Below are 20,745 nucleotides of genomic sequence, written 5' to 3'. Positions count from 1 at the left end.
CTGTATTCTTTTCCCCTTGAAGACTCCTGGGAGGAGCCTGAGCGTACGCCTCGTGTTCATTCCTCCCAAGCTAGCGGCACCCACCTGATTCCCAACAGGGCCAGGCTTCCCAGTGTGGGGGTCCCTCTCCCAGAACTCAGCGCACCCAACAGAGGATGGGCAAAAGTGCCAGATTCCTGGGACCAGATGGCTTGGGGACAGGCTGGCCTGGGCCTGGGCCGCCCCAGAGGCACCTGGTCCAGGTTTGGTGTTGGGCCTGGGCAGATGAAAAGATGTTTCTTGAGATGTTTGCTGAGGAGCTAATTAATTTCCATTACAGGCCCCAATTAGGACACATCCTCCCACCCACTCCCCAGGTGACTCCAGGCAGGATTTCCCATGGACACCAAGTGCTGGAGATGGAGGGTGAGGACTTAAAGCTTCAGGTGCAAATAGGGTCCGAGGTAGTCACCTTGGGTGACTCCTCATAGGAGAGGAAATGGCCCTGGTTGGGAAATACAGAACCACAGTTCTATTCCTGGCTTTGCCACAGACCTGCCATGAGCCTTTGGGTAAACCATGCAATACCCCTCTGGGCCTCGCATGAAGATGAGCAGATGACTTCAGAGGGACTCCAGCTGGGAGGCTCTAAGACAGTAACAGCGGACACTCTTGACAGACTTTTACTGTGTGTGGGCTCCCTATGAAGCAATTTACAAATATTTACTCATTTAATCCTCATGATAGCTTCAGAGCAGGGAGGGGTTATTATTAACCCATTTTATAGTCCTGGAAACTGAGGTTCAGCAAAGCTAACTAACTTCCTCAAGGACACACAGCCAACAGGCAGCAAAGCCAGTTTTCAAACCCGGGCCATGAGGCTGCAGAGTCTGTATCATAACGATTACCAAGCTATACTGCCCAGTCTAATCTGACCACTCTCATACCTTCACAGTGCCTGGCACAGAGCTAAACACCTAGTTAGAATGTGGTATCGGCTGATGCTCCCCTTTGGGTGTCCACTGGTGCTGCCTGGCCTGTTTTCTGTAACATATCAGTAACAGCAGAAAGAGCTGGAAACAGTGTTTGTCCTGGGAGAGTCAGAGGACAGAGGTGCCCAGGACACTTTTCACTAGATACTTTTCATGGCTTGTAAATGCTATACCATCTGCATTTATTACCTACTGCCAACAGCACTTAATCTTTTCAAAAGTACTCCATGACCGATCAGCCAAGGGCCAGCCAGAGAGAAACTGCAGCAGGAGGGGATGCTCTGGGGATAAAAATGACCACAGAGGGGCTGTAGCTGAGTTCGGGAGACATCCAAAGGAGGACATGGGGGCGGGGGGGGTACTAAGCAAGTGTCCTGCTTTCTGGGAGACTCTGATTGTACGTAATAAACAAGCCCACTAGACCACTCTCGTTCTGCAGGTGGGAATTCTGAGGCCCAAAAGACAAAGGGATGTGGCCAGTGAAGACAGTGAAATTCAGCGGCTGAACAGAGACCCCTTCTGACTCCTCATGCAGCCTCTCGGGCTCCCCTCAGCCCATAGGGAACACCAGTATCCAGACCAGAGCCACAAGGCCCTACCCCAGATGTGCGCGCCCACCATCCCGCCAATCCTGCACCTGGGCAGTCAACCCTAGCAGGAAAGGCAGAAGCTTCCATTTCCCGGATGCCCTATGAGCAGTACACACATCATCTCTAATTCTCACAAGGTGAAAGTTATTCACTCTATTTTGCAAAGAACGAGGCTGAGCAGAACGGTTACATATCACAGTTAAGAGACTCATCTTGGGGGGGAGTGCTGAAGTGGCTCAGTCTATTAAGCGGTTAAGCCTCTGCCTTCAGCTCAGGTCATGATCTCAGGGTCCTGGAGTGGAGGAGCTCTAGGGTGGGCTCCTTACTCAGCGGGGAGCTTGCTTCTCCCTCTACCCAAACCCCACCCCCAGCTCATGCTCTGTCAAATATAAATAAATAAAATCTTAAAAAAAAAACAAAAAACCAACAACAACAAAAAAGAGCTTCAGCCAGTACACGGCAGAGACTCAAACCCAAAGCCTGTGTTCTTCTATGACCCTGAGCCACCCCTCTTGGAGTGTTTCCTATCAGTTTAAGACAAGTCCCGCCTGGAAACTATCTGTAAATGCCTTTGTCTTCAGACTCAGACTTTCATAGGCCTGGGTGGGAATCTTATCACATCATAAGGTTTGTCCCCTACTGCCTCCAACCTGAGCTATATCTCAAACCTTCCCTCGAAAATTACCAGCGACCCTTTTCTTAGAAACATCTAAATTAACCGACTCAGTAAATTCCCTTGGTAGCATTTCCCAGCATTTTGCCCCTTTACATCGATGATTCCTTTGATTTACTTCTTCCCAGCGGAGCCGTGTCCTCAAATGAACCTCCTGGTTTTAAGACATAGCCCTGCCTTTCTCCAATTCAGGAAAGGGACTGTGTCCTGTTCCCTCTGGTACAGATGCTAGACATGAACTCCTCAGAATCCCCGAACTGTCCGAGCCTGATATCCCACAAAAGGATATTAAGGCCTGATGTGTTATTCATGTCGACTCATTTATCATTTATCTAGATGACTTCCAAAAGGATTTATGGGGTCCCATGTATTAAACCCGGTACAAAGCAGGGCAGCATTGGAGGCTCATTTAATCTAGAACCATGTGCTGGTGATAGGAACACCTGAAGACTATTCCTAGCTCTTGAATTTGGTACCCATTGTCCCCAAATCTAAGACACAGGTAGGCAGGAGACATCCTAAGTGGAGAAGAACCCATCTTTCTTCCCTAACCCAGCAGTTCTCAAGGTAGGGTCACTGGACTGGCAGCATTGGTAACAGCATCACCTGGGACTTTCTTAAAAACAAGATGCTCTTCTTCTACTCCAAATTGAATGAAACATGCTGGGGTGGCACCAGCAATCGGTGTTTTTCACTAGTCCCTTAGGTTATTCTGACCCACTGAAACTGACAGGAACAACCACAACAGCAGCAGTTCCCCCTAACTGAGCATCTACTATGTGCTCAGCATGGAACACACGATCTCATTCATCCCTGTAACCAAGGAAACCTCCATTCCGCGCGCCCTGTTCTGGACTAGGTGAGCTCTGTGCATCACGTCACTTATCCTGCACAATAACCCTTTGAAGAATGCCTCCCCCGTTTTAGAGATGAGGAATTTGAGCCCCAGAGAGTGGAAGCCACTTGCCCAGAGTCACACAACTTAGAAGTGGCAGAAGCAGGATGAGAATTCAGGTCTGTCAGATTCCAAAGCCATGTAGCCATGTTCTTTCCATCCTACAAGAGAAGCTCCCTGAGGTCTCTCACAGCTACATCAGCTTAGAGAGCTATAAAGCTGGGTCAGGTGAGAGTCAAGGAGGGGAGGTGGGCAGGGTGGGGGCAGGGCAGAAAGAGCCCTGCCCAGACTACAGGGTGAAAAGAAGCCAAATGATGTATTTAAAGGCGCAGCCACCTATGTCCAAGGAACAAAAAAGGACAGGGGTTCAGGAGGCATGAGTTCTCGGCCTCTTTCTGACTTTACACAGCTAGGGGGCCTTTTCTCTTCCCAGTTTGGACCGTGGTTTCCCCACCTGATACTCCTGATTGGCTGCAAGGTTGAATGATCTGCTCCCAGCTTATGTCTCTGACCTTGTCTCCCCTCACCCATTCTCTCTAACCACACTGGTCTGCTTTCTGTTCCATAAACACCCAAACTCACACTGACCTCAGGGTCTTTGCACCAGCGTTGCTACTGCCTGGATCACCCTCCCCCTCATAGTCCCACTGCTGGCTGGCCCTCTGTTATCTAGGCCTCAACTCAAATGTAACCTCCTCAATGAGCCTCCCCTGCCTACCTCACCTACTGTTATCTGCTATCCCAACAGTTTTATTTTCATTTCACTTAACACGACCTGAAATTACTTGTTTTTTAATTGCTTCCCTGTTTATTGTCTGCTTCCCCCATCACAGAACATAACTCCATGAGCACAGAGACCATGTCTGCCTTGTTCCCCAATACATCCTCAGCACCTAGAATACTGTTAGGCACTGATCAGTCAATTAAATATTGGTTAATAAGTAGATACCAAGGAAGAAAGTCTGGACTCAGAGGCCAGAGCCCTGGATCCTTAACACATGACCTTGGCAAACCACTCTGCCTCTCTGAGCCTCAGTTTCCCTCCTTGCCTAATGAGGGGAATGGACCTGATGCTCTCCAAGGGTCCTTTGAAGACTTCCAGTCTTGAGAAGTGAGGCCTGGAACCCACCCAGTCGGTCCGGCCAGAAGAGGCAGCTGGCCAGGGTCCCTGCACAGCTGCCCCCTCCTCACCCCCCCCAACCCGTGTCCCTGCCCAGGCACGCAGTCATCTCACTCCCCCATCGCAGAAACCGTTAATGAAGTGCGCACTGCTAAATGCAGTTACAATTACGGGGGCTAAGAATAAGGCGCTGACATCAGCCACGTCAGTTTCCGAGTGAATCAGAAAGGGAGGAGGGAGGAAGGAGAAAATGGGAGGGGGAATGACGCTCTGGAGCTGTCAAGTGGAAATAGCACAGCGTTAAATATAATCCAGCACTGGCCTACATCGGTCTGGAGAGGCAGGTGATGGCTCGGCCCCTAGGGCCACGGCAGACAACTGGATTCTTCAAGGAGGCCAGGCAGCCCAGTGATGGGGATCACCCAGGAAAAGAAGCCCAGAAAGGCGATCCAGCGGACTGGGGTGGACCGTGGCGGGACGGTGGACCCTGGAGGGGCACATGTGAATCTGAACAGGACCCCACACACCCCAGCCTCTGTCACTTGCTGTTACTTGCCAGCACAAGCACAGCCCCCAGGGCGTGCACAGCCCTCTCCCACCTGGACTCTGGGTTCATGCCAAGAGGCAGAGTGGCCTCTGGAGTCAAACACACCTCAGGCTGAATCACCACGGTGCCACCCAAGCGAGTCACTAAATGACTCCAAGCTGCCTGGCTTTCTCTCGTCAGCAAAATGGGTACACCTGCAACAGCAGCAATCCCTTCTGGTTGCTATAGGATTCGGTAAGATCATGGAATGCACAGAGCATAGCCAAGCAACACTTTCAGTCATTTTATTTTTACCATCCTGAGAAATGCTCAGACAAGGATAAGTAACCGTTTTTTCTCGAAGAGGAAACTGAGGCCAGGGAAGGCTAAAGGACCTGTCTGAGGCCCCAGAGCCACAGTGGAGTCCAGTGCCAGCCCCATGGAGTAAACTGGTCAGGGAGAGAGGAGTTTGCAGTGTGGTCCCTCCAGGTGACTGGAGCTAGGGGACCTGGAGCTCTGAGAGTAAGACCGTGGGATTGTGAGTAGCCCTGGAGGGGGCGGGGGGCGCAGATTACAGTGCAGGACGCGTGTGTACCCCTGCGAGCGCATTCTCCACACCTGGCACTTCTCCAACAATTCTTAAAAGAAATGCTGAAACGATGGTTGTTAAGGTCGTAATGAAAAGACGTTTGAGGAGGCAAAGTAAAAGGCTCAGGGCCTGGAGAGCAGGTCAGCTGACTCCCAGGCGCTCCCACTCGGCTCTCCTCCACACCTCCGCCCCGCCCTCACTCAGCCTGCTGGCAGAACCGGCTACGCCTCGGGCCCAGGCGGGTGGGGAGCGAGCCAGAGCACCACCCTCCCAGGGAGCAGCCCGAGGCGCGTGGAGCCCTCCTTCCCGCTTCCCACCCAACGGAACCAGACAGACCTTCCTGCCTCTGCAAACTCCAGGAAGCCGGAGCCAGGAGTCTGGCTGCCTGGGGACAGGGAAGGTGGGGGGGCGGACGGAGAGGGATTTAAGGAAAGAGTGCTAACAGCATCCAGGCAGATCTGCAGGGCAGTGCGCTGGGGAGTGGAGGAAGGGCTGAATCCCCATGCACCCGATTTTTCCGAGACGCTTCTTTCAGGATAATTTGATTCAGATCAAGTGGTTTGGGTTCATACTCTCATCCCACCCCATGACATGAACCAGGGGAATGTTGGCTCAATTCTTTACCATGCCTCAGTTACCCAAATTTAAAAGAGTTCTGCCCAACTCCCAAAACCAAAGGAGATGACAGCACTTGGTGGTAAACTGGGGGAGGGAGCGGGAGGGGGTGGGGGGGGACAGGAAGTGGTGTGCCCTAGAAACGAGGGTGGGAATGGAGGCTTCAAAACCTCAGGCTCACACCTGAAGTGCACCTGATCCCAAAGGATGCTTTGAGGCCTCTCCCTCACCATCCCCCCTTATCCACTCAGCCCTAACCCCCTCTGAGGCTGAAGTACTCCCTTCCCATCCACCCTCTTAGCACTAAAGGGGTGGAACAGCATGACATTTTTTTTTTCTCAGAAAAAGATCAGGTCAAATTTCAAGGACAAAAATTAGCACTTGGTCTGGGAAAGAAAACTCTGCCAAATGGAGTAAATTGGGGGGGGGTCCAGTGCTATGGTTCCAGATGCCTTGGTGCAGGCAAGAATTAGAGGTCTAATTCCCTCTCCTGGGATCTGTCTGGCAAGATACAGGCATCTCCACCCCACAATCCAGGAGAAAAACTCAGACAACCCCCTCCATTTCCCTCTGTCCAAAAACAGAGGGAGTGGGCTTTGGTACTAGTCTGTGGGATCCATCTACCATACCACCCCAGCCACCAGATCTGGCCTGAGCGGAAGAGGGCGGTGCAGTGAAGGGCTCTGCAGCCCAGAGATGTGGCCCTAACTGCTAAGAGAGGGACCGGTAGCCGGCCCGGTGTTGCCATGGCAACTTCCTCCTGTGCTGGATAGAAGCATCCTATGGGCAAATCAGAGCTGGCTGCTCCAGCTTCTCCGCCCTTCTCCCAGACCAGGGAGAATTGGATGCTGAAACCACTTGGTCAGACGTGGGGACACCATCATCAATTCCAGACACTGATATTAACAACTCCCTTTGGCATTTGTTGGAAAGTGGAGACACCCCTGCTCCCCAGCCATGCAGTGCACCACAGCAGGGGTAGGACTACAGATGTGATGTAAATTAACTGTTCAGGAAGAACAGGGAAACAGGGAGTTGGACTGCTCCCCACCCTCTTGTTCCACATGCAAGCCCCCCAAATCCCCATCTTTAAACCCCTGCCAAAAAAAGAGCATCCAACGCTGCCTTAACAGCTACAACAATGCAACAAAATTAGCTTCTAAAAATTATAAAAGCTAACATTTTGAGAATCCCACAGATTCTTTTTTACAGTCATGCTCAAAAACAAGTCTTATTTGATCATTACATGATAGCTAACTGTTACTGAGAGCCCACCTCGTGCCAGATACTGTACTAAGCCCTTTGCAGGCCACAAACAATATAATAATCAAAAGCATGGATGTTTCAGTCAGATACCTCAAGATCAAATCCTAACTCCCTCACTTCTGGCTGAGTGACCTTGAATAAATATTCTCTGTGCCTCAGTTTTCTTATCTGAAAATGGGGTTGTTAAATGTTAATTTTATAGGGTTGCTTTGAGGAAAGAATTAATATCTTTAAAATACCTAGGAGGATGCCTTTCGAAAGGTAATCATTTTAAAAATGTTCACCCTAAAAAAAATAAAAATAAAAAAAAAAATAAAAATGTTCACCCTATGCAGGTCATCCTATGTGGTCCACGCTATTATTTTCTTCCTCACCCAGATGAAAAAGCTGAGGTCATGTATCTAACTCCCCAGTTACAAAGCCAGTGCCAACAAGGCTGAGCAATGATACCTACCCAATTATGCCCCTAGGTCATGTCTCTCTATAGTCCCCAGCATCTTTGGAAAAGGGACAAAGGCAGCATAAGAAATGAGTTCAGAGCGCAAAGAGAGGGAAGATGCTCCTTGGGAGGAATTCTAGGAGCCTACAGTGACCAGCATCCAGAGCCTCGGGGGAGGCAGGTCGGGGAGGAAAGAGCAGCTTCCTATGCCCACAAAACGTCCAAGGCTCCCAAGCCCAATATAGGAAAAGTACTCTGGCCCAGTTAAGACTAATGAGATAGGCTTCTCACAGTTTCTCAGGAAACCAGCTGAAGGGGCAGGTAAAGCCCTCAGATGGCTCTGGCTCAACCTGGGTGATGGACAAGACGCATTCCACAGGATTTGGAAGCAGCATCAAAGAGGAGGCACCTAGATGAGCCAGAAGCCATCAGGGACACACCTCTGAGCCATCAGACAGCCTGGCATTAATGGACCAGGGGAGGGATCAAGGAAGAGGAAGGTGGAGCGAAGCCAGGTCTAGTAGCCCTCCTACCGAAGCAGTCTCTGTCCAGTATGTGACAGATTATTCAAACTGCTTTTAGAAATTAGTTCAGCACGGGGCTGTTCTAAAAGAATAAATCCAAAAGGCTTTTTTTAGGAGAAAATTAATGACTTTGAGAAGAACAAGAGAAATTAAGCACCAAGACAACGTTTCTTACTTCCGATTTTTCCCAGACACTTCATTAGTCTCCTGGAAATGAAACTTGACTATCTCCCTCCCCCTCCCAAATTCAAAGCATCCCTTAAGATGGGCAGACAATGAGCACAAGATGCCCACCCCAAACTCTTGGCTGTCAGCCGTTCCCTGGGGTCCCCTCACCTGGGAACCATTTTCCATGCAGTGGGATTTGGCTTTTGAAAAGATCCTCTTTCAGACAGAAGGTTAGTAGTTTACTGGAAAGAGAACTAGAAACCTGATTTTAGTCTCAGCTCTGTGCCTACTTCATTGGGTGACCTTGGGTTACACACACACACACACACACACACACGCACGCACACATATTCATCTGAGGGCAAAAGGGGGTTGGACAGGATGATGTCTAGGTCTCTTTCAAGTGCAAAATAAGAATTTGAAGAAACTTGTTGGAAAAAACATCGGGTGGGTCTTTAAAAAAAAAATCTCTACTACTCATGAAGTTCTCTATTCTGACTTCATTGCCTAAAACCAGCAATGATAACCTGATCCAGGACATGGAGCATGACTTAGGAGGAAAAAAGATCTAACGGTCCCTGCTCCTACAAACCCATGCTCCTGCCCCACCAGCGGCCTGAGACCCAAGTGGCCTGTTGAACTTCAGGCCTGTTGAACCATTAGGCAAAGGGTGGAAGAGTCAGCTCACCTGTGCTGGTGGGGGTCCCTCTCCCAGCCCTCATGCTAACCTGATTTCCTCCAGTGCAGGCCTGTGTTAGCCAGCATCCCCACTTCCTCTCATTTTGCCCTGTCCAGAATAATGACCTCCCCCAGCTACATCAAGCTCATCAGTGCTCTAAGCCTCACTTACTTTTTCCATAAAAGGGTGATTCTGTAAAACGGCTTTGCAATAACCATCTTTAACCCACCCCCAACTCTAGGTCTGTCGGGAGTCTGCCTCACGTACCCCTCATTCATTCACTTGGCCAACAAAGTCTTCTGGAGAATCTTCCGCCCACCTGTCTGCATCCTGCTCCAGCAGGAAGAGGTGGGCACCCATTACCCACCACTCCATCCCATGTCTCACCAGATAACTTGGGAGACCAGACAAGGGTCCCTGCAGGCAGAGAGTCTTAAGCAGGACCCATAAATTCCCTAAAACTGCAGACAAAATTTTGAGGATGGTTCATATGTGTATGTTTATTTTCATCAGGTTCTCAAAAGTGTCCGTGAAGCCATTTTGCTCCTCCCTACCACAAACACCCCTCTCCGTTTTGTCCTCTCACTGAACTCAAATACTCTCAGATGTTCAGCTTCTGTTACCTCAGATTTTCAAAAAACACTTTTAACTGCATCATGTGTCTTAGGCGCTGTTATCCCATTTTAAGGATGAGGATTTGAGGCTACGGGGGACATGACTCGCCCAAGGTCACAGCTGATAAGCAAAGAAGCAAGACTGGAACGTGGTTCTGACTCCTAATTTGCCACTCCTTGGGGAACTCTCACCCAAACCCTCTAGCTACCCCACCTGTTGGTGGATTGGCTTCCTCACCACAGAAATATACCTGGAGCCCTCAGGTTCTCTCTGCCTGGTTCCACGGCCCCAAAGAGCAGGTTTCCCTACATTTCCCCGCCCCTCGGGCTCTGGCTGAGGCTGCGCGCAGGCCCGGGAGCGCGAGGTTTGGGCCGCTAGATGGTGGCCGGGTTCAGCCCACCGAGAAGGGCTACTCCAGCGACAAGAGCACCCAAGGTCCAGGCACATTCCGGGCGGTGCGCAGGTGAGGAGTTGGCGCCGCCCTACGCCTGCCTCTGGGACCAGATGGGAGGAAAGGCCGCACCCGGCCAGTCTCCCCGCGGTCCGCCCCAGTCTGATAGGAACCAGGAGTCTGGAGCCCCAGCCTCCCGGGGAAGGGGAAGAGAGCCAAATGAGGACGCTTAAGGCCTTGGGCGCAGGGCGGGGGGTCTTGGGGGAGCCTCTGGACGCAGGCAAGACAAAGATGGAGAGGTAAGGTCTGCGCGCCACCTCCAGCGGCGGGGTGCGCGTCGGAGCCCCAGGGGTGAGGCGGCCAAAGCCCCGGGGCTCGAGGTGTGGGCGCGACAGGAGGGAATCTCAGGGAGGGTGGCAGGTCGGATCCAGGAGGAAGACAGGGGGCATCCAGCAGGCTCAGATGAGTAAACAGAGCTGGTCCAGACGACCCTAAGGGGCCCACCTGCGGGAAGGGGACTAATGCAGAGGGCCTAGGGGTCCCTGGGGGCGGCTGGAGGCTGGAAGGCAGACCTTGGGGCCCCGTGGGTGGGGGCGTATCCTGAGCAGGGCTGTAGGTAGGGAGGAGAGAGCGGGCCCCTCTCGGGGCGCACCGGGTCGGGCAGGGGGCCTCCGGCCCTGGCTCCCGGGACCACCCCCCAGCACACACACACACCCCAACCGGGGATGGGGGCGGGCCGCGCGCTTACCCGCGTCCTCGTCGTCGAAGGAGTTCATGCACGGGAAGTAGATGGCGAGCGCCTCGAAGGAGGCGGACAGGCTGAGGCGGCTCTGCGAGCGCTCCATGCCCGCGCCGGCGCCGGGCGTCTCGGCCGCGCCGGCGGCAGCCGCGGCGGCGGGCGGCTTGGGCAGCTTGGCCGCCCCATTCTTGACGCGGAGTACGGCGCGCGGCGTGGTGGCGGCGGCCCGGGGCTAGGCCGGGGCTCCGCGGCGGGGCTGGCGGGCGCGGCGGGGCCGGCGGGCTGCGGGCGGGCCGGGAGCGGGCGGCGCGCGGAGCCCGAAGCGCGCTGTGCTCCCGGCGGCGGCGGCGGCGGCGGCGGCGACGACGGTGGTGGCGGCGGTGGTGGTGGTGGTGGTGGTGGTGGTGGCGGTGGTGGCGGTGGCGGCGGCGGCGGCGGAGGTGGCGGCGCAGCGCTCTGGCCCGCGGCGCCCCCAGCCGACCGCGCGGGGCGGGCTCGGAGCCGCAGCCGCAGCCAATCGGCGCCGCCCGGGGGAGGGGGCGCCGGGCGCGGGGGCGTGGGAGCCGGGAGGGCGCGGGCGGGGCCCCTCCTCACCGCCCCTAGCCCGGCAGGTGTGCGGGCCCCATGGGAGGAGCGGGCGGAGCGGGTTGCGCCCTGGTCCCCGGGCGGTGCTCCCAGCTCTGTCCCGACCCCACTCTCAGCCCTCAGACTCGCCCCGGATGCAGGCGTCCAGGCACCGACCGAGACAGGCCTCACCCGGGGACGCAGACAGGCTCAGAAGGGACACACTCAGCGCGATCGGCGCGCGGCACTCAGCCTCCCACACAGAGACCCTCAGATTCCACGTGAACCCTCAGGGCAGCTCAAACAGGCTCCCACACGAGTGCATTCTCTCTGCGAGACACCCTCAGACTCACAACACCCAGAGAGATGCACCCACAAAGTCACTCACTCATAGAGACACTTGCTGAATCTGTCCCCTGACAGTCTCCAGAGACCCACACAGGTACCTACACCTGTGGACACCCTCAGACTCTCACACAAGATCCACAGAGGTAGATACACCCACACACTCACTCTGACTCTCAAGGAGACCTGCAGAGGCACTCAGAGTGAAAACCAAGGACTCCCCCCCCCCCACACCCCCCCACCCCCGCCACTGCCCCTCTCCCTGCCATACAGGGAGACCTTCAGATCCCACACAAACCCACAGAGAAGTTCAGACAGGCACGCACACACTCAAGCACCCACACCACTCACAGACATCCTAAAATTCACACAGAGACACACTCACACACTCCGATGACGCACTCTGAGATCTGCACACAGAGACACTCAGTGCCCCTGACATTGACTCCCTGAGCACTGATTCACTCATACACACAAATGCTAGCAAACACTGGCCAACTCCTACACGGTTACCTTCAGACCCAGGCCGAGAGAGTCACTCAAACACACTTCAGTGGGCACATGTACTCACACCCAGACACAGACATACAGCCTCGGTCACTCCCAGTGGCAGATCCATTCCCTCAGACGCACACACAATGAGACACACTCTGCCAGGATCACATGCTCACACAGACACACCCACATATCTGCCTCCAGGACCCACAATCTTCACACACACACACACACACACACACACACACACACACGGTTTCAGACACTCGAAGCCCCCAGGATGAACACAATCACAGTCAGAAATCCAAACTCCATTCTCTAACCTAGGGCCTGAGGTCCTCATCCAGCCAACCCTCGGATGTCTGACCTCTGCCAGCTGCTCTCACACACTTTACAAAGCAGCCTGGGGAGATGGCAAGATCCCAGAGTTTCAGTCCCAGCTGTGACACTACCCTTCTGTGTGGCCTAGAGTAAAGCCCTTCACCTCACTGATGTGTTCTGTCATCTGTACGATGGGGAGACCCTCTATTTGGGATGGCTGTGAGGATTAACATAACACGTGCATTAGTTTTCTGTTGCTGCATAACAAACTAAGAGGCTTGACAATATCCATGTATTAGGGGACAGTCATGTAGGTGAGAAATCTTAGCAGTTTTGACAGAGTATTTTCCTTGGGGCCTCACAATGTATCAGCCAGATGGGCTCTTGTCTGGAGGCTCTGCAGAAGAATCTGCTTGTGGGGCACCCAGATGACTCAGTAGGTTAAAGCCTCAGGTCATGATCCCAGGGTCCTGGGATTGAGCCCCACATGGGTTCTCTGCTCAGCAGGGATCCTGCTTCCCCTACTCTCTCTCTTGCCTGCATCTCTGCCTACTTGTGATTTCTGTGTGTCAAATAAATAAATAAAATCTTTAGGAAAAAAAAAAGAATCTGTAAGCTCATTACAATTGTAATGTAAGGTCAGGAGCAGCCTGCAGTTTCTTGTAGCTGTGGGAAAAGGCCCCTGTTTCCTTGCTGGCCTTTTGCTGGGGAGTTGCTCTAGAGCTGCTCTTAACTCCTAGAAATGGCCCTCTGGTTCTTGCTCACAGCCTCCTCCTTCTTCAAGGTCAGTATCAGGATGTCAAAAACGGAAATCAGAGGGGGCTGCTCCTTTGCCAAAAACCCTTCCATGGTCTCATTTCACTTAGGGGTAAAAGTCCAAATTGGACATGGTCCTAAGTCCTTTGGCTCTGCTCCCTCTCTGGCCTACCTCTTACCACTCCTCTGGCTCACTCAGCTCCAGACCCACTGTCCTGACCTTGCTGTTCCCTCTAGCTGGAACACTTTTCCCTCCAGAGAGCTGTGTGGCTCATTGTCTCAGACCTGTGCTCAAACATCACTTTCTTTATAAAGTCTTCCCTCACCACCCTTTGTAAAGTAGCGATACCCCTCCCTGAAATGCCTAGTCCTCCTTACTCTGCCTTATTTTTCTCTCTAGCCCTTATCACTATCTGACATATCATATGTATATGGCATTATACATATATTTTTTCGTGCTTATTTGCTTATTGTCTCTCTCTCCTACCCAGAGCCTAGAAGAATGCCTAGCAAAAAGCAGGTGCTCAATAGATCCTTGATTGGATGAATACCTTCCCACCAAGCTGACGGATGAAGAACAGAGACTTTCAGAGGAGAAATGACACACTCAAGGTGACAGAGAGCAGGGAGTGCCAGTGCTCCAGCCACTGCCCTGCTGGCCACCTAAGACCGTAGCAGAAGGAAGACAGGCCAGAGGGAGAGCAGCACTCTGAGGCCTAGAGAAGGGACAGGACAACAGAGAGACCAGGAAAGGCTGGCCTGGAGCTGGAGAAGGAGTCTCAGCGACCCATGAGGCATGTCTGTTTCACCAGCAGTGAGACTCCCAGGAAACACACCTAAATGTTGAAAGTAGACATGTGTGCTGGTTCAGCCTGCAGACCCCGCTTGGAGGCTCAGATTCTAGCTTTTCCACTTATCATCTGAGTCGCTGTGGTGGTTTTAAAGCCTGTGTGCTCATCCTTTGACCGCTCTCCCACTGAACAGTAAGGTCTTTGTCCCCTCCCCTTAAGTCTGGGTCAACCTTAGTGACTGGGTTGTAACCAGTAGAATGCAGTGAGTGGTATGCATGACTTCCAAAGCTAGGTCAGAAAGTTTCCTGCAGGGGCACCTGGGTGGCTCAGTGGGTTAAAGCCTCTGCCTTCAGCTCAGGTCATGATCCCAGGGTTCTGGGATTGAGCCCCGCATCGGGCTCTCTGCTTAGCAGGGAGCCTGCTTCCTCCTCTCTCTCTCTCTCTGCCTGCTTCTCTGCCTACTTGTGATCTCTGTCTGTCAAATAAATAAAATCTTTAAAAAAAAATAAGAAAGAAAGAAGGAAAGAAAGTTTCCTGCAGTTTCTTCCTGGCTCGCTTGGGTTGCACACTCTGGGAGAGGCCAGCGTCCACATAAGGACCTTGACTACCCCGAGCCACGCTTGCTAGAGAGGCCACACTGGGTCCAGCTGAGCCCCCAGACGACAGCCAACAACAATCTCCCGGGCTTGTGAGTGAGTGATCTCGGGTGTCTAACTTTGATGCGGCCCCAACAGACATCCAATGGCAGCTGCATGACGGACACACAAGCAGGAGCTGCTCCGCTGAGCCCTTCCCAAATTCCTGGGCCACAGCATAAATGGTGGTCGTTTGACACCGGGGATAATATTGTAGGCCGTGATGGAATCATGACCTTGAGCAAGCAAATGAACTTCTTCCAGGGCCTGTTTCTTCAGTTGTAAAATGGGGACAATGCCTCCCAGTGTGAGTGTCATCACAGAGTGAGTTATAAATGTGGAGTTCTTAGAACAGTGCCCAAACACAGTGCGTGTTCTGCAAGTGTGAGCTTGGGATCGGACAGCCCCATCTGTTAGAGGCAGACGTCCAGAGCTGGGAGGAATCGGAAAGGTCATCCAATGCGTCCCTCTGCTGGGAGAGAGGGAAACTGAGGCCCAGAAAGTGCAAGGGACTCCTTAAACTGCATAGCCCATGGATGCAGAGCTGCTGCCACAACAGACGTGTCCTGAGCTGGCCCAGTGCTCTTCCTGCTGTGCTCCAGGTTGTGTCTCACCAGGCAAGAGAGGCAGGGGGCCCCTGGGGTGAATGCAGACAAAGCTGGCAGTGTCAAGGAGGAGAGGCAGCCAACGGAAACAGACTTGGCCTCTGGCCAGCAATATAGGCAGTGGACTCCTGGTGTGAATTCTCCTTTCTTGGTTAGCTCATGCCTAAAATTCCCCCAGTAAGGTTTGGCCCTGTACGCTTAAATCTTTGATCCCTTGTAAATAGATCATTTTTCCCACGGGAAATCTAAGTTGTCCACTACTCGTACCTGAGTATGAATCATGTGTTCTACACTTGATCTTAGCCAAAAGACCGAGAAGCGATGAACAAGTTTGATGGTGGGAAGGCTCGAGATGGTGGGTGGGGGAAGTGGTGAGTCTGGAACAGGGAACAGTGGGGAGTCAGGAACAAACTGGTGGTGTGGGCTTCACAGCCCAGGGAGAGGGAGGGTGCCAAGGGCCAGACAGCTCAGCAGATCGGAGCTGAAGAAGGACTGCCTGCCTTGAGTTTAAGTGCCTATCCTTAGTTTACCTGTGTGACCTTGGGCAAGTCCCCTCAGGGTTCCCATCAAAAAATGAGCATAATTCGCATTCACTTTGCCAAGTCATGGTGAAGATGGGATGTAAATTTACTGCCAGGCAGATCGTAGGTACTTAATAGACACATATATTGAGTAATTTGCGGGTCCACCCAGTCTCATCATTGTACTCAGCCCTAAATGCACACAGAGGAATAAAACAAACCCGGTCCCTGAATTCATGGCACTTATCAACTGGCAACATTAAACATATAATTATGCCAATAATTATTTAATTATAACATGATATACTCGCTTTATTGTAATAATAATTTCAATTACAATTGTGATGAGTGTCATACAAGATAGATATTTATGTGCTTTATAGCGCATGTGTGTGCATGTCTGCACCTGCAAGTGTGTGAGGGGGTAGGGCAGATCTAATCCTGTCTGAGGGAATCTGGGAAGACTTCCCTGGGGAGGTGGTGTTTAAGCTGAGAATGGCACCTATTCTGTGCCCAGCACTGTTCTTGGCCCTGAGAAGATAGACATATTTATTTGTATTTATATTTATCAGTAAATAAAATAAAGCCACTGCCCATACATGTGCATGTTCAAATAACCTCTGGGGCTTCTCTGGAAGGAATAGATTGGAGTCAGTTCAGAGGGATGCCTTCCTCCTTCTCTTCAGATAAGTCCTACTTTGAACCAAAAGACCACTGACTCTTTCCTCCCCAGGAGAGGCTGGGGAGGCTGAGCTGTGGAAAGGTGAAGTGGAGGAGGGAGGGGGACCCCCGGGGTCCTAAGTCTCAGGCATTGGCAGGAGGCAACAAAGGACAAGGCTGAGGAGGGGCCAGAAAGGCTAACCCTGAGGAAGTTCCAGAGATGACCTGAGCCAGACTAAGAGATGGACTGGACTAGTGAAGACCAGGAAGGAAAAGGAAAGACAAGGGCACTGCCCAGCTTCAAAGCATCAAGAGAAAACCACTCATATGGATGGAACATCTCCTGTTTAATAGTTCTCTAAGACAAAGCATTTGAGGGATGAGGTCCCTAGATTTTGCATATTTATCAAGACCCAGGTGAGTGCCTTTCTAGAAAAAGGAGTAAGTGGCTAGAATATAGCTAAACCTGACACGGCCTGATTTGCAGCTTTGTCAGAGAGAGACTGATCCTGTCTGTGTTGGGGTGTGTGTGTGCGTGTGCTTGTGCGTGTATGTGTGTGTGTAAAATATCTCTGTGGGTGTGTGGGTGTGCTGGTGCGTGTGTGTGTAAAACGTGTCTGTTTATGTGTGCATACCCCAGAAGAGATGGGCATTTCTGCATATCTGTGTCCTTGTCTGTGAATGACCTTGTCCCTAAACATGTCCTTGCAAGGTGTGTGTTCTTGTGTGAAGTGAGTCCAGTCCGGTCTTAAAGGTACCATGCATCCTGGGGCGTGCGTGTGTGTGTGTGTGTGTGTGTGTGTGTAACCAGGTTGTGTGAGTTATACTTGTATATCATTGTAAGATTCTGTTCTTGTGCGCTTGTATCTGCCTCTCTGCATCCTGGTTGGTCTGAGTTTAGCCTTGACTGGGCGTGAATGCTGCTTGTGCATGCAGACGGTAGCTTGAGAGAGAATTTAGTATTTCCTTGGCTTACTCCTTGTCTTCAAGTGGCTAATACATGATTAAGCTGAGAGGCCTAGAGATATTAAAATCATTTATGTTATAACTCCAAGTCCCTAACCAATGACCTAACCTTTATTTCATTCTTCCATCCAGCCACCCATCTATTCATCTCAACTGCACTGACATTTACTAGCTGTGTGGTTTTCTTTCTTAGGCAATTTACCAAATTTCTGTGTATCTCGGTTTTCTCACCTATAAAATGGAGATGATACAAGTATCTACCTGAAAGGGCTGGGAGGGGTGGGGTGAATGAAATGAGCTATTGCATATAAACACTTAGCACACTGCAGAGCACATAGTAGGTTTACTATATTAACTATCATCACCATCATCATCATCACTGCAGTGGCCGGTATATCTCAGCCAATTCACAATAACACTTTGCTAAGGGCCACCCCTGAGCTAGAAACTGGCGAGTCCTTCCCTATAGCAGAAGCCATTAAGTGCCTCTACCACTAACTTCCTGTGTGACCTTGGATACAGCTTGTGCCCTCCTTGGACCCATGGAAAGGATAGAGCATCCTCACCATAGAATCTGCCTTACGGAGATTCTGAGCACACCTGTAATTTAAAAACTGCCAAGAGCTCCGATAGTTATGTAGGATGGCAGTCCTGGGTCATCTGGAGGGCCAGACAGAGCTGGGACAAAGCCGAGACTTGTTACCACTGCACGGCTCAGTCTCCTGCTTTCTGCTGCTTCCTTCCTATGACTTCCAGGCTCTGTTCTCCCTCTGGAGAAGCATCTGGTGTGCTCCAGGGAGCAAGTGTGTAGTGGGAACAGTGAGCAGAGGGAGCAGGTACACACCTTCTTCCCTTCCTCACAAAGAGTATCTTCAGTTACTAGTTGGTGAGGAGTATTAATGATTTAAAAAAAGAGAGAGAAAAAACTGGGTGTGATTTCTGATCCAATAAACCACCACTTCAGACAAGAGACAGAGAAAAACAAGAACAAAGGGCAGAAAGAGACAGAGACTAGAAAAGAGAGAGGGACAGAGTAACAGAGAGACGCAAGAACCAAAGAGGTAGAGGCAGAAGCAAGAGAGAGAGGAGATTGTGGGAGCCAGGAAGGCAGCAGACAAAGTTGGGCTTTATTGCAGACCCGGTTGGGGTGCCCCCAAGCAAGGCTTCACCTGTAGCAGCCCCAGAATGAAGGTGCTGCTGTTTTTCATGGGTCACCCTCCATCAGCACGCACGCACACACACACAGACACACACACACACACACGCACACAGGCACTCTGACCCACATTGGGTTGGGATGTAAGCAAGAAATAAAATTGTATTGTCTGAAGTTGTTGAGATTTCAAACATGTCTGTTACAGCATTGGCCTTCCCAGCTGAACGCCTTCCCTACTGGGTGTTTGTACTTCAATGGGAAGGAGACTGAAGTTGAGGGTAATAGAGCCTTGTCTGAGCCATGGATCATGGGAGTGAAGAAAGCCAGGCTGCCCAGAGAAGCAGGGGAGCGAAAAAGAAGTCTGTGCAAATGAACAAAGCAAATCAAGCTGTGGGAATAGGGAGAAGGCGACCTCGATGCCTGATACTTCAGTTCCCGGTTCCATTCCTACATGAGGTCACCTGAAACCTACATGGTAGGTTGCCCACCCAAATCCATCTTCCTGCCCCTTCCTCTGTTTTTATTTGAATAAGTCACCTTCCACGACAAACCCCACATCTCTCTTGGCCCATGTTTGGTGTACGCTTAGGAGCCAGTTCTGACCATTGTGAATCGAGTGAAATTTGGGGGGCAAGCAGCTACCTGGAAAGGTGCCTGCACTCTTGAAAAATAGACATGAGAGAGAAACATGACCTTTTCCATGGATGGACATATTCTAATTGCAACCAAGAGGGAAGCTAAATTAGGACAAAGCTGCAACAGTGGATGGCAGAACAGGTGAAAGAACCCAGATCCTTAATGATGTCATTGAGCCACTGAATTATCCAACCTTGGAGCTGCCCTACTTAGTGGGTTGGTGTAAGTGTTAGCACATACATCCCATTATTGTTTAATGCATTTTTCTTTGGGCTTTTGGTTTTGTTTTTTATTTTTTGTGTTTAGTGGGGGTTTTGTGTGTGTGTGTGTGTGTTGTTGTTGTTGTTTTGGGTCACCAAAAGCATCCCATGGATATACATATCTGACTCTATTTCCTGCCAGTGATTCTTTGACATTCTCCTGCATCTCTTCAATGTTTCATTGGATACCAATAACCCCAGACTCAGCCAGAGCTTGTCCAAGCCACATCTAAATGTTGATTTTCTTTTTTTTTTTTTAGATTTTATTTATTTATTTATTTGATAGAGAGATCACAAGTAGACAGAGAGGCAGGCAGAGAGAGAGAGGGAAGCAGGCTTCCCGCCGAGCAGAGAGCCCGATGCGGGTCTCAATCCCAGGACCCTGAGATCACGTCCTGAGCCAAAGGCGGAGGCTTTAACCCACTGAGCCACCCAGGTGCCCCTAAATGTTGATTTTCTTGGCAGGTGTCTTTGTTTCTGATTTGTGGGAAAAGAGGCAGACAGGAAGGAAGAATATGAGTGCAGGTCTTGAACCATGGGGGAAACGTGCGGGAGAGGAGTAAGGTAATGACAACCATCTCCCCAGCCTTGTACCTGCGAACCACAGCACAAAGCCCTTGGAGAGGATTTACGGAGCACTCCCTTTGAGCCCGACACCATTCTATGTCCTGGGGAGTACAGAAAACAATTCTCAGACAGACAAAATTTTCTGTCCTCATGGAACTGATATTCTAATGGGGAGAAACAGAGAATAAAGAAGAGAAATAAGCAAGAAAAAAAAACTATAGCATTTGGATGGCAGTAAGTCCTATTGAAAAAACATCTATGAAATAGAGAAGGATAATTGGGAGTGTCCAGAGTAGAACTGATAATGTCACGCAGGATGGCCAGCGAAGACATCATGAGAAAGTGACATTCGAGGAAAGTCATGAAGGGGTGACTCGTGCAGACAACTGGAGAAAAAATGTTCCAGGCAGAGGGAACAGAAGGTGCAAAATCCCTGTGCTGGGGAGTGTGCCTGCTGGCCTGAGGAGAAGGCAAGGAGGCCAGGGTGGCCAATGTGAATGAATGAAGAGGAAGGTGGAACACATGTGGTCACACAGGTACTAATGGACAGGAGAGGCAGGTGGTACGGGCCGTCCAGATTTGTGCAATGATCATCAGCCACAGACATTATTATTTTTCTGCTATTCCTTAAACTGACTTAATTTTTGTTTAAATGCATTTATTTGAG

The 20,745-nt window shown here is 51.2% G+C and overlaps 1 protein-coding gene across 1 annotated transcript in view; it reads right to left on the bottom strand.

The window, feature by feature from the left end:
* Positions 1–10,943, bottom strand: part of RIMS4 (regulating synaptic membrane exocytosis 4) — a 60,724-nt gene extending 49,781 nt beyond the window's left edge. Inside the window, exon 1 of the mRNA XM_044262978.1 lies at positions 10,810–10,943. Coding sequence (XP_044118913.1) covers positions 10,810–10,906 — 97 coding nt within the window. The 5' untranslated portion in view covers positions 10,907–10,943. The remainder of the gene's footprint in view (positions 1–10,809) is intronic.
* Positions 10,944–20,745: the final 9,802 nt, after the last annotated feature.

This window comes from Neovison vison, chromosome 8 (genome assembly GCF_020171115.1).
Source record: "Neovison vison isolate M4711 chromosome 8, ASM_NN_V1, whole genome shotgun sequence".
Classification (NCBI taxonomy): domain Eukaryota; kingdom Metazoa; phylum Chordata; class Mammalia; order Carnivora; family Mustelidae; genus Neogale; species Neogale vison.
This window is presented reverse-complemented; position numbering and strand designations above follow the sequence as displayed.